Source organism: Plasmodium yoelii (genome assembly GCF_900002385.2).
Source record: "Plasmodium yoelii strain 17X genome assembly, chromosome: 11".
NCBI lineage: Eukaryota > Apicomplexa > Aconoidasida > Haemosporida > Plasmodiidae > Plasmodium > Plasmodium yoelii.
In genome coordinates this window covers 871,580-886,636 of record NC_036183.2, presented here as the reverse complement: position 1 = coordinate 886,636, position 15,057 = coordinate 871,580, and the positions used below count along the sequence as shown (strand labels likewise).

Sequence of the window (15,057 nt, the reverse complement as noted above, 5' to 3'; positions counted from 1 at the left end):
TTCCATGCTCTGTACTATTTATCTCATCATTATTATGCCATATTTTGTTACATTTGAGCACATTTTTTGTTGCTATATTTTATTTTTTTATCATTTTTTATCATTTTATTATCAAAAATTTTGGCATTTATTTAAATGTCATTAATATGCAAACTTTTATATATACATGTGAAATATTTACAAAATTTTGAAAAATTTGTTATACATCCTGTTTTCCTTTATGTACGATATATGCATGATAATTTGCTAAAATAAAACGCAATTAAAATAGCAAAAATTCAAAATAAATAATAATTACAAAGGGGAATATAAAAAAAAAAAAAAAAAAAAAAAAAAAAAAAATCGTTAAACATATAAGGGGCCAGGTATATGTGTACATTTGCAGTTTTGTATCCTATTTTAAAATACAAATAAATAATAATGTAACAAAATAAACATTCGTTTAAATTATAATTTTCACATATATATATATCCAATTTTGTCTGTTATATGTTATATTTACTTTTGTTATTTTCTTTTAATTTAATTTAATTTAATTTAATTTAATTATTTTTTTATTTGGACATTTCGTCATGTTAAGCGTCTTTTTAGCATATACACACACATATACACATGCATATACATATACATAATATATAATATATAATTATATACATATATACAATTATATACATATATACAATTTATACATTTACAAATTTGGAGATATAATTAGTCCCTTTACGATGGGAAATAAAATATCTGATAATAAGCAAAGGCAACTAATTTTATATAAGGATATTAAAAATAGAATAAAAATAAAAAATAATATTGGGGTAAAAGATAATATATATATTTCTAAATTAACAGAAAACGATCTATTACATTTAAATAATGACATTTTCGAGTCCTATAACACAATCCATTTAAAAGAACAAATTAGTGAAAAAAATAAAATAATAAACAAAAAAGACGAAACAGTCGAAACAACTGTTAAAATTAATTTTATTAAAAAAAAAAAAGGAAAAATATCAAATAGCAAACATAATGAAAACATTGTTTGTGATAAAAATGAAAAAAAAGAATTCGAGCTAGATTATAGTGGATTTTATGGTGTAGAAAAATTAACAGATAATGATGAAATTGATTATATAAATTATATTAAAAAAAAAAAAAAAAAACCATTATCATATGAGAATAAAGGAAGACAAAATGGGGAAAAAAATAATAATTTTAAATATAAAGAAAGGAAAAAAAATACATTATTAAAAAAAAAAAAGACAGATTATACTAAAAGTTGTATTGAAACAGATAATTCGATACTAAATAATACAACAGAAAATAATGAAGATAAAACAAATTTAAATAAAATACAAAATAATGAAATATATGAAAATTGTAATAAAAAAACAGAATTAAAACATGTCAAAATTAACATGAACAAGCAAGGTAAAAACGATTTTTCATTATATAAGTACGAAAATGATAATATAATTGAAAAAAAAAAAAACAAAAAAAAAAACACTATTAATTATATAAAATGTGAAATTAATAAAGATGATACTACTAATGAAAATACATGTATAAAAGAAAAAAATAAATTAAATTCTAAATTTTTAAATATACTTAAGGAAAAAAAAATATTACAAAATATATTATCATTTTTAGCTTGTAATGATTTACTTGAATTTCAAAGAACATGTTCAATTATTTATATATGTGTTAGCGATTTTTTAGATTATATATGTTTAAATATATATTCAAAATTTAAAAAGGAGTATATTCCTTATTTCAAACCAGTCAATTTTTTTTACAAATACGAATATTTATATACAGACAAACCCTCTTTCCGTCTTGATTGCATATTGATTGCAAAGGTTAAAAATAAAAAAAAAAAAAAAAATAAAAAAATAAAAAAAATAAAAAAAAAAATAAAAATACCAATAGTAACAGTAATAAATAGGTTCTAAACTTGTGCAAATCTCACGTTTTTCACTTTCCCATTTGAATAGGTCGAAAAAAGATGTACAGGATACAACAACAGATTTGGATACAAACATAAATATATATATGATAAAAAAAAAGGAACATATTGTATATATTTTAATTTTAATGTTTTAAAAAGCAACGCATCAAAAACAATTGAGATACATAAAGATATATCATATAATAATGGAGATGATATAAATATTTCGCACATAATTAATAAGGATGCATGCCCAAATGATTATATTTGTATACCTATAAATTTATATAATTTTTTAGGAATTGTTAATTATAACTCTATTTATTTTTTTCCAAATAAGTTAAGTAAACATTTAACATATAATAATCAATTTGATGATCAATTATGGTATAATTCAAATGAATATAATTCTTTAATAAAAGATAAAAATATAATACCTTCTGAATCTTTTCTTCCTCATCTAAAACATGTACAAACAATTTATTCGGGAATGGATATAACAATTATGAAATCTACATACAAAGCTGTCGAGCCAGGTAACCCTTTTCCCCTTTACGCCACACCGCCTGCTACTTCTCCGTTACGTTTTTTCATCATTTTTCCGTCATTTTTCCGTCATTTTTTCATCATTTTTCCGCCATTTTTAGGAAGATTGGGAAAGCGTAGCTACCTTTTATGGGGAAACTATTTTATAATTAAAAATAAATATGATCCAATTTACATTTTTTTAAAAAGAGAAGGTTTGCAGCATGATTATTTATATCACAATTTTTATTTAAGAGTTGGGGATCATATTGTTTTTTATTTAATTAAAGGAGGAAATAATATTTAAGCCCTATGTTATATGCATTTATATACTTTTCTTGATTTCTACATCAGTACATAGGCTTATTTATTATGTCTTTTTTTTTCTCTTTTTTTCTCTTTTTTTTTCTTTTTTTTTTCTTCTTTTTTTTGGGGGAGTGGTGGCTTCCTATTAAAAATATATGTTGTTATTTATGCTCTTTCAGCTAGCTATTTTTTATTATATTTTTATTCGTGTTCATTTGAAAAAAAAAAATGAAACTCTATAATTATGATAAGATTTATATAACATTTTTAATCATAATTAATGGTTAGTGTTTCATTTTCTTTCATTTCTTCAGTAAAACTATGCGATTCGCACCTTTTGTAATAATTTCTCAAGGTTTTAATTTTTTGTTTTTTAATTAGCAAATAAAAGTCCTAAGGATTCTTTTTGAATATTTTTATTCCTGTTTAAAAAAAACTCCATATTTTTGTCATACATAAAATAGTCCAATATATATTTTAAATCACTCATTATATTTTTTTTTTTCATTGCTTCAATACTATTAAAAAAAATAAATTGTTGTGTATCATTTAAATGATGATATTTGTTAAAACATATCATAATTAGCTGTTTACATAATTTATCATATTTTAAATTATAAAAATTAATAAAATGAAGAAAAATAATAATATCATTTAATGGTATAGGATATTCATTTTTTTTAGTAATAAGTTTTAATTTTTCATTATTAGACATATTTGAATTTGAGCTGATATCTTGATTTGATGTATTTAATAATAACTCATCAATTTTGTAATTTAAAATATTAAATAATTTATTAACTATTTTATCGTCTATTATTTTCTTTTTTAAAAAAAATGTACATATAAGGGAAATGTCACAAATATTGAAGGAATAATAAATATTTCGATGATCTTTAAATATATCCAAAAGTGTGTCAAATAAATTTATATACGATTTAAAAATATGATATTTCAAGGGTAAATTTAAAATATAACATATGAGAAAAAAATAATTTTTTAAAATTTTGTTCATTATATGTTGGCTTTTATTTTCGTAAAATTTATTCTCATCATATAAAGAAAAGTTATATGTATATTCTTGATTATATAATAAGTTCAAAATGGATCTATTTTCATTTGATATTGTTTCATTTTCTCCATTTTTATAACTAGACATTATAACTTGTTCATTTACAAAATCATCTATATATTTCACATTTATATTTGACATACTTGGTATATATTTCTGTAACAATTCTTCTATTTTATTGTTTAATTTTTTGTTACTATAATATTTTATATTGTCTAAAAATACGAGAAAAATCAATAAGTTGTTATGTAAAATATCTTTATTATTTTCAATAAAATAATTCACAATACTATTAATAAAATCCATCATATAATAATTTTTTTCAGCTAATTTATTATCATTAATAAAAATGGATAATATTTCCTTAGCTTCAAATGGACTAATTTCTTTTCTTTCTACTTGGGTTTTTATTTGTGTGATCAATGCACTTTTTAATTTGAGTCCTTCATATTTTATTTCTTTCGTTTTTATATTTTTTTTTTCTTTTTTTATATTTAAATTTATAAATTTTATACTATCTTTTGATATTCGTTTTTCATATGCTTCCATATCTACCTCTTGTAAATTTTCTAAAACGTTTCCTGGCGTGCTTTCATCTATTTTATTAAAAATCAAATTTTCATTATTTTCATTATTTTCGGAAAATTCATAATTCTCATTTTTGTCTATATCACAACCATTTTCGGTTTCTTCATTTGTGTTACCCCTTTTTACTAATCTATCAACAGTACAATTTTCTTGACTAAAATTCACAAGTTTTTCCATCGAGGTTCCTTTCATTTTATTTATTTTTTCATAGTAACACTTATCAAGATTAATTAATTTGATTTTATAAAATAAGGGCAAATTATTTATAGCTGTATATAAATTATTATAAGGGTAAAATAACAAATTAGATATATTATATGAAAAAGTATTGTCAATTTTATAATAATAAATTTCAAACACTTTTAACATATAACGAATTATGTTATTATCCTTGTAATTTATTTTACATATTAAATAAAACAAAATAAATAAGTCTTCATATCCAAAACAATAATTGGTAAAATTTTTCATTAACTCATAAAATTTTTCTTTTTCATTATTATATATATAAAAAACACACAAATGATTAAAATATTTACTACTAGTTATATAATTGCAAAGATAATTACTAATAACATGTTTAAGTTGCTCGTTAAATATATCATTATTTACATTGCTGTTCATATTATTTTCAATTAATTTGGTACCGCTGTTTATTGAACATGTACCATCCTCATTCTTGCTGAGAATATCATCATTAACATTATGGCTAGTAACAGTTGGAATAGTAGCAGTATTATTTTCCCCTCGAAATATTAATTTTTTTATGTCTGGGACATCAATAACATTGTAAATTTTAATATCTGTATAAAAATAGTCATATACTATTTTATTAACTTGTTCAGTTTTATGTTTGCTAAAAAAAAATCTCTTTTCTATGTTTCGCACACTATTTAAAAGAATTTTTTTTTTCATTTTTCAAAATATCTCTTCCTAAAAATAATAAAGGTAATTTATTGATTTTATTGATTAATTCCGTATGCACAAAAGTTGGACATTATTTATTCACAACCAAATTACATATGTGTGCACATATTTTTGTTATTTACTGTGTTAAGCATATTTATTTATGCATGTTAATATATTTCATTAACTCTCCAATGGCTAGCTCCGTATTTGCATGACTTTGCAATAATTTTTTGTTGCTTTTTATTTTTTTCCTGACTTATATTATTGCATTTGAATGTGAAAATACCAAGCTTTACATATTTTATGAATACATTTACTTACAAAAAAAAATGCTACCGAAAAATTGCAAGGTGGAATGAAAATTTAATTATTATATTTTTTTTCCCTTGTTAAAATGCGAATTTTACATTTTTGTAAATTCATGTATTTTTCATAGTCTCACCAACACTGTAACTTATGGAAAGAGCTAGCAAAGTAATATAAAATTTGAAAAATAGCAAAAAAATAGGAACTTGTTTAAACCCTCATAAAAAGAATATTCGAATTAACATCATTTTGTGTTTGAAAAGGAGTATATAAGTATAAAAAAATGAAAATATACTTTTATACAGAGAAAATGGAATCGTTCGAATACATATGCATATAATGAACTGTAAAAATGCAAAATTGTAAAATAAAAAAATTACGACATACAAAAAAAAGCAAGGTAAATCATTAAGTGCATATTGATTTTAGAAGTTTAACCCGAGCTTTATACATATTTTTAATTCAATAAAAAAAAAAAAAAATGTTAATATTATTTTTTATTTTATATTTTATATTTTTAGATTAACCTTTTTTCTCTTATCTACTCCAACTATAATAAAATATATACCCCAAAACATCCAAATATTGAAAATAATCAAATAGATTATAAGTAGAAAAATACAAAATAAAACTAAAAAAAAAGAGAAAAAAAATGTTGGATAAAGAAAATACCTTGAAGAATTTCCTCAATCTCGAAAACATAAACGATAGATATATTACAGATCTGAACACAAATAAAAAAAGGTTTTCTTATGCTGAATTATGTGAAGAAATAGAAAAATTTCGAAATTTTTTTCAAAGTATAAATATAAAAAAAGGAGATGAAATATCTATTATTTTATTTAACAGTATAGAATATGTATTGACATTTTTAAGTATCAATTTTAATCATAATATATGTTTACCACAAAATACGAATTTAAAAAAAGAAGAATATGAAAGATATTTGGTTAACAATTGCAAGTATATAATTGTTCATGATTATGATGAAAATGATGATAATTATGCAAGTATAAAAAAAAAACATGGATATTATAAAAATGTCCTTAATTCGTTAGAAGAATTATCAAAAGAGCATAATATAGGGTTAATAAAAATCAAGAAAAATAGTACAAAACCTTATTTCACATACTCATATATACCAAATGGCAAAGATGTAGAAAAAAGCGAAATAGGAAACAACGAAATAGGAAAACAAGATAATGTTATAAATAATTCCGAATCGAATAAAGGTATATGTCTACACTTACATACCTCTGGAACAACAAGTAAAGTAAAAATTGTTCAGTTAACTAATAATAATATAAAAACAACCATAACAAATATTGTAAATTCATATGATATAAATAAAAATGATAACACAATTATAGTTATGCCTTTATATCATGTACATGGATTAATCGGCGTATTAATGCCAATTCTATTCTCTAAAGGAAATATTTTATTTCAATTAGGACACTCATTTAGTGCTTCTGAATTTTGGAACAATATAATGGAATATAATATTAGCTATTTTTCTGCAATACCAACAATATTAAAAATTTTATTATTGAGATATGAAAAAGATTATTTAAGAAAAGATAGTGATGGAAAAAAAGTTCAACATAAATTACGATTTATTCGAACTTCCAGTTCATATTTAGATGAATTATTAGAAAAAGAAATTGAAGAAAAATTTGAAACACAAGTTTTTCAAGCATATGGTATGACAGAGGCATGTCATCAAGTTAGTTCAAATAAATTAATAAATAGTGATAATAATAAAAATAAAATATGTATGAAAAAATTAAAAAGTGTAGGAATACCAAATGTCGGAGTTGTAATATATGATAGTGAAAAAAAAAAAGTATGTGATTATAATACTTTAGGAGAAATATGTATTAATGGAAAAAATGTTATGTATGGTTATAAAGAAATAAAAGATAATGAACATATATATGTATATGTTAATACAATAAAAGAAAAAACACAATATATGATAAATAATAAATTTTTAGAAATATCAGAAAATGTACCTTTTTTTAAAACTGGGGATATAGGATATATTGATGAAGATAATTTCCTTTTTTTATCTGGTCGAATTAAAGATATAATAAACAGAGGTGGTGAAAAAATAATTCCAAACGAAATAGATGATGTTCTAAGAACCCATCCAATTATACAAGATTGTTTAACTTTTGGATCAAAAGATGATGTATATGGCGAAATTATAAATGCTTCAGTAATAGTTAAAGATATCTATTTAGAAGATAACAATAAAAATAACAATAAAAATAAATATATAGAGAGTGAAAGTGAAAATAAGCTTAATTCAGGAAGTCTAAAAGAGGGCAATAAAATGATTGAAAATAATGATAATTCCAAGGAAGAAACTGAATTTGATGTAAATAAAAGTATCGAATTAAATTTAAATAATTTTCATAAAAGATATGAACTAACAGAACATATGAGAAAAGAATTAGCTGATTTTAAAGTACCTAAAAATATATATTTTGTTAATAATTTTTTAAAAACAGATACAGGTAAAATATCACGAAAAAAAGTATCTGAAGGTATTGAACTTATAAAAAATAAAGATATTCCAATTTTTGATATTATTGCAATAATTTTAAAAAAATATAAAATAGATCATATATATGGAGTATATGGTATACCTATAAATAAAATAATAAAAAGTTTGATTAAAAATAAAATATATTATATTAGTTTTAGAAATGAAATAAATGCTGCTATAAGTTGTAATTATGTAAATTATTTTAGTACAAAAAAACAAAAAAAAGTTGGAATCATTTTTGTATGTTCTGGTCCAGGATTTATAAATACAATTAGTGGTTTATATAATTCAAAAATAAATAATTTACCTATGGTATTAATATGTTTTGAAAATTATATAGATAATAATTTAACTCTTTTTGAAAAATATAATAATTTTCAATATTTTCCACAATTTAATTTTTTAAATAAATCTAAAGAAATATGTAATTCAGTATATCATGCAAATTCTTTAGATACATTTTCTGAACAATTTAATAAAGCTATAAATCAGGCTATTAAATATAAGGTCCCTGTTTATTTAAATTTAGATTATAAGATGATTAGTCAGACTGTAAATATTGAACAAGCTTTTCAAGTATTAGAAACAGTTTCGAAAAATGTTAATCTATATTTTGATCAAAATATAAAAACAGATCTACTAAATGTCGAAATAAATCAAAATGATGAAATAATGGAAAAATTTATAAATTTAGTAAAACGTATCAAACAAATTTATAAATCTAATAGTAAGGGTGTTATTTTTGTAGGATCAAATTGTAATAATGGAATAAAATATGTTTTAAAATTATCCAAACTTTTGAAGATTCCATTATATACTAATACAATGGGAAAAAGTTTCTTAAAAGAAAATTATATTTATAATGTAAATTCTTGTAAATCTTTTGTTTTTAATAATTTAGATTTTTGCATTTCCATTGGAAGCCCATATAATTTTTATTTTAATTTTGGAAATTTCCCAATGTGTAAAAAGGAGAATATGATATGTATCGATTTGAACAACGTCGAAGAGGCTGAAAAAAATGACGGGAAAAATGGTGGAAAAAATGGTGGAAAAAATGGCGGGCAAAATGACGAAAAAATTAGTCATTTCTTTTTTCATGATTTATATTTTATTTTAAAAAAATTATATTTTACTATAAAAGAGGACAGTACATTATTAGTAAATATGGATAGTCGACAAGATTGGATTAGTATTATAAACAAAGAAAAAAAAAAAAATATTTACAAAATATGCACAAAAATTGCAACCCAATATTTTGGTAAAAATAATAACACATTTACTATGGAACAAGCTTTTCTAATTTTGCGAAATATCTTAATTAATTATTATTTTACTCAAAATGATATTCCAATAGAATATAAAAAATATTTTATAAATTATTTTCAACTACTTAGTGAAGATCAAATTCAAGCTCATGGCTTATCTGATATTATATATATATCAGAAGAGGAAAAAAAAACAGTAAAAGATAATAAAAAAGTAATATCAGAAGAGCTAATAAATAACAATTTTGAAAATGTTAATTGGGATCGTTTTCCAGAAATTGAAGAAGATTGTGATTTGGATTACACTAGTTCGGATGAAGCAGAAAAAAATAATAATGTTGAAAATAGTAGCAAATTTTTAAATAAAAAAGTTAAAAAACGAATAATAATTACAAATGAAGGGTCTATATCATTAATAATGGGAATTTTATATTTACCAAAATTTGGATTATATAATTATGTAATTCCACAAATAAATGGAATGATGGGAGTTTCAATGAATGCTGCTATTTCTGCTTCTTTAGAAAATAAAAATAATATAATATTTTCAATTTTAGGTGATTCATCTTTTGGTTTCACTTGTAATGAAATCGAAACTATTTGTCGACTAAAATTAAAAATTGTTATTATTGTTATAAATAATAATGGAATATATGGAACTAGAGATTTTCAAATAAAACCAAAAAATGAAATTAAATATGTTAATAATAAAACATTAGATTCTCAATTTTATTTAGACAATCCATCAGCTTTATATCATTTTAGTAAATACGAAAATTACATTACTGCTCATGGAGGATATGGTGTTTTTATTGATTCTAAAGAAGAATTAATAAAACAGATGAACTATATTATTAGTGATAAATTTGATCATTTTCCAGTTTTACTTAATATACTTGTTGAAGATACTGGTTCTGTTCATTTTGATGCTGATAAATGTATTTTATAAAAATTATAAAATTTTGTAAATATTCCTAAATTGATCTATATAATATATATTCCATGTTTTTACAAAAGTTATTTATTAATCATATTTATTTTAAAAAAAAAAAAAAAAAAAATATAAATATTGTAAATTTTTTTATTAAAACACAAAAAAAGACTCCTTTTTTTTTTGGGGGGGGGGGTCACCTTTCTATCAATAATGGTAGCTATATCTATGATTTATTTTTTTTATCATTATTTTCCGAAAATACAATGTTTTGCATAATTTATATTGTCATAAATAATATAACTTTTATTCTCTTTTCTGTCAAAGTGTGTAAAATAAATGACATTTAAATTTTGTTCGAAAGTAAAAAATAACCATTTTATTTTATAATCCAGCTTCTTAATTATAATTCATTTTTTTATTAATAAACAAAATAGTTATATAAATAAAAGCCAAAGATAGTAATATGCCAGTGGGTGTTACACCCCCATATTTATTGTTCGATATGTAGTATCATTTTATATATTATGAATGTATAAGGTATTTTTGCGAATATGTTCATGTCAATATAGCATTTTTTTTTTTTTTATTTATATGAATGAGGGTGTATGCATTAATTAAAAATTAAAGAGATAATAAAAAAAATACAATAATATATGGAAGATGATTATAGAGAGATGAATAGAAAACCGGTTGATCTTAAACTTATATATGGGCATATAAAATTAACTATCTTATAATTTTCTTTTTTTAATAAAAATAATTAATATATATAAAACTTAAGGATTTGTTCCCTATACAATTGTACCATTCAAATTTTACAAACTATGGAAATATATATGAATAAAAAGAAAAATATTGTTTTTATAATAGTAAAATAAGCTTTATTTAAAAAAATAAATACACCTATCAATAAATCGAATAATAATAATAATAAGAGGAATAATAATAAGGGGAATAATGATAAGCGGAATAATGTAAGCGGAATAAATAAAGCTTTTCATCAGTAAAATTAAAAACAGGGGATATGTTTTAGCTCGTTATTTTCCCAAGTTTATTTTATTTTATTTTAAATTTAATTTAAAAATAGAAAAATTAAATCGTAGATATTATATATAATACTAAAAATGATGATAATAATACACAGCACTGACATTTATAAAATTATTAGTATAAAACAATTGCACGCATATATATAAAAATATGGAACAAAATTATTTTTGCATAAAATATACTTTATGATAAACTCTTAATAGTATAGCACAAAAAAACTTAAAATATTTAAGTAAAAAATGCACAACATAAATATAAGCCTTCGTTTATATTTTTATTCTATTAATTATAATTGCCTTTTATTTTTATTTTCATTTTTATTTTTATTTTTTTTTTTTTTGAAATAGTAAAGAAATTGTTAAAAAAATATATTAATAATACAAATAGTTTTAGCAAAAATAAAGTATTATAAAAAAAGTGAAGAAATTACAATTTTGTTATTGTAATATTAAGTACACACATATTATATATATATATATATACATATATTCTGCCAATATATTCGTTTTTTTTTTTGGCGCCATAATAAGTTTAAGATTTGCTTTCCTTTAATCTTGGCATTTTTATAATTCAATATTAATTTGCTATATTTATAAATAAGCCTTGAAAAATATACTATATATAATGTACATATGTATGTATAATATATATACACAGATATAGTATATATATTATATCATTGGCTTATTTATTATTTTTTTTTTTTTTTTTTAATAAATATAATGGAAAATAACCCTGATATTAAATCCTTGGGTGATGATAACAATGGGAAAATACCAAAAAAAAAAAATTTGTGTCGACTTATTGTTGAAGAAGCAACAAATGATGACAATTCAGTAGTTGCATTAAATACTAAAAGAATGGAAGAATTGAATTTTTTTAGAGGGGATACAATTTTAATTAAAGGAAAAAAAAGACACTCAACAATTTGCATCATTTTAAATGATAATGATTTAGATGAAGGAAAGATACGAATAAATAAAGTTGCTAGAAAAAACTTGAGGGTTTGTTTAGGGGGTAAGATAAATATCTAACAAAATCGACTAAAAATCGTGTAACATATTTAGGAGCCCCTTCCATCCTGTTCATCCATTTCGTCCATTTGTCCATTTCATCATTTGTCCATTTCATCATTTGTCCTGTTCATCCATTTCGTCCATTTTCCTCTTTCAGACATTGTCTACGTAAAGGCTTGCCCCGAAATCCCCTACGGAAAGAAAATTCAAGTATTGCCAATTGATGATACAATCGAGGGTTTGGCAAAAGATACATTATTTGAAATATTTTTAAAACCTTATTTTAACGAATCATATAGACCCGTAAAAAAAGGAGACTTGTTTTTAGTAAGAGGTGGGTTTATGTCTGTTGAATTTAAAGTTGTTGAAGTAGATCCAGATGATTTTTGTATTGTATCTCCAGATACTGTAATATATTATGAAGGTGATCCTATTAAAAGAGATGATGAAGAAAAGCTCGATGAAATAGGATATGATGATATTGGTGGGTGTAAAAAACAGCTAGCTCAAATTCGAGAAATGATTGAATTACCTTTAAGACATCCAGGGTTATTTAAAACTTTAGGAGTTAAACCACCAAGAGGTGTATTATTATATGGACCTCCAGGTAGTGGTAAAACTTGTATTGCTAGAGCTGTAGCAAATGAAACAGGGGCTTTTTTTTTTCTAATAAATGGTCCCGAAGTTATGAGTAAAATGGCAGGTGAAGCAGAAGCAAATCTAAGAAGAGCATTTGAAGAAGCAGAAAAAAATTCACCTGCAATTATTTTTATTGATGAAATTGATTCTATTGCTCCAAAAAGAGAAAAAACTAATGGAGAAGTAGAAAGAAGAGTTGTATCACAATTATTAACATTAATGGATGGTATCAAAAGTAGAGGGCAAGTAGTTGTTATTGCCGCTACAAATAGACAAAATTCTATTGATCCAGCTTTAAGAAGATTTGGAAGATTTGATAGAGAAATTGATATAGGAGTTCCTGATGATAATGGTAGATTCGAAATATTAAGAATCCATACCAAAAATATGAAATTATCTCCAGATGTTAAATTAGAAGAATTAGCTAGTAATACACATGGATTTGTTGGTGCAGATTTAGCACAATTATGTACAGAAGCTGCATTAACATGTATAAGAGAAAAAATGGATGTAATAGATTTAGAGGATGAAATTATTGACAAAGAAGTTTTGGAAAGTATGTGTGTAACTCAAGATCATTTTAATATGGCATTAGGAACATGCAACCCATCATCACTTAGAGAAACTGTTGTTGAGGTTCCAAATGTTAAATGGGATGATATTGGAGGTTTAGATGAAGTTAAAAATACATTAAGAGAAATGATTTTATATCCTATTGATCATCCAGATAAATTTGAAAAATTTGGTATGGCTCCATCTAGGGGTGTATTATTTTATGGACCTCCTGGTTGTGGTAAAACATTATTAGCTAAAGCAGTAGCATCTGAATGCTCTGCAAATTTTGTTTCAATAAAAGGTCCTGAATTATTAACTATGTGGTTTGGTGAATCTGAAGCTAATGTTAGAGAAGTTTTTGATAAAGCTCGAGCTGCAGCACCATGTGTTTTATTTTTTGATGAATTAGATTCTATTGGAACTCAAAGAGGTTCATCATTAGGTGATGGTAGTGGTGCAGGTGATCGTGTTATGAATCAGTTATTAACTGAAATTGATGGTGTTGGACCAAAAAAAAATCTTTTCTTTATCGGTGCAACTAATAGACCAGAATTATTAGATGAAGCTCTATTAAGACCCGGAAGATTAGATCAATTAATTTATATTCCTTTACCTGACCTTGCTGCACGAATCTCTATTTTAAGTGCAATTCTAAGAAAATGCCCTGTTGCAGATAATGTACCTATTGACTTTTTAGCTCAAAAAACAGCCGGGTTTAGTGGTGCAGATCTTGCCGAATTGTGTCAAAGAGCCGCCAGGGCAGCTATTAGAGATGCAATTGATGCCGAAGAAATGAATAAAAAATCAAAACTTGAATTAAATCCTGAAGGAAATACCGAAAATAATCAAACTAATGAAAATCAAGATACAAATAACGAAGAATCTGAAATAAAATACGAAATCACTAGACATCACTTTAAAGAAGGATTAGCAGGGGCTAGAAGAAGTGTTTCACAAGCTGATCTAATTAAATATGATAATTTTAGAATCAAATTCGATCCATTATATAAGACTAAATCGGGTGGAACAAATGAAGACTTTATCATTGATTGGCCCGATGAGGAAAATAATGAAGACCCACAAGATTATAATGTAGATGATGATTTATACTCATAAAATTAGTATCTTTATTTTACTTTTATAATTTAATTTCCTTGCATTTTCATTTTTTTTAATATTTAATATACATTTTTATTTATGCGTATTATGTGATTGCCTTCTTTGGCTGTTCATGCTTATACATGTAGAGAGTGAACAGATATTTTACATTTAAATCTTTTACTATTTCATGTATGCATGCATTTATACGATACATAAATAAATATTTCCAATATTATAATTAGAGCAAATATAAATAAACAAAATAAAAACATCCACAATTTTATTTGCT

At 22.8% G+C, this 15,057-nt stretch overlaps 4 protein-coding genes across 4 annotated transcripts; 3 read left to right on the top strand and 1 right to left on the bottom strand.

The window, feature by feature from the left end:
• Nucleotides 1-725: 725 nt before the first annotated feature.
• PY17X_1120000 (conserved protein, unknown function) lies at nucleotides 726-2,777 on the top strand (the record flags this gene model as incomplete). Its single annotated transcript, XM_722946.2, has 3 exons — nucleotides 726-1,856; nucleotides 1,992-2,481; nucleotides 2,593-2,777. 3 exons carry the CDS (start codon nucleotides 726-728, stop codon nucleotides 2,775-2,777), a joined length of 1,806 nt encoding a protein of 601 aa, XP_728039.2.
• Nucleotides 2,778-3,149: 372 nt separating this feature from the next.
• PY17X_1119900 (conserved Plasmodium protein, unknown function) lies at nucleotides 3,150-5,351 on the bottom strand (the record flags this gene model as incomplete). Its single annotated transcript, XM_722947.2, has 1 exon — nucleotides 3,150-5,351. The coding sequence occupies one exon, from the start codon at nucleotides 5,349-5,351 to the stop codon at nucleotides 3,150-3,152; it is 2,202 nt and encodes a 733-aa protein (XP_728040.2).
• Nucleotides 5,352-6,303: 952 nt separating this feature from the next.
• Nucleotides 6,304-10,422, top strand: PY17X_1119800 (acyl-CoA synthetase, putative; the record flags this gene model as incomplete). The annotated part of the gene is made up of 1 exon (XM_721099.2): nucleotides 6,304-10,422. The coding sequence occupies one exon, from the start codon at nucleotides 6,304-6,306 to the stop codon at nucleotides 10,420-10,422; it is 4,119 nt and encodes a 1,372-aa protein (XP_726192.2).
• Nucleotides 10,423-12,179: 1,757 nt separating this feature from the next.
• Nucleotides 12,180-14,783, top strand: PY17X_1119700 (cell division cycle protein 48; the record flags this gene model as incomplete). The annotated part of the gene is made up of 2 exons (XM_718733.1): nucleotides 12,180-12,474; nucleotides 12,631-14,783. The coding sequence occupies 2 exons, from the start codon at nucleotides 12,180-12,182 to the stop codon at nucleotides 14,781-14,783; spliced, it is 2,448 nt and encodes an 815-aa protein (XP_723826.1).
• Nucleotides 14,784-15,057: the final 274 nt, after the last annotated feature.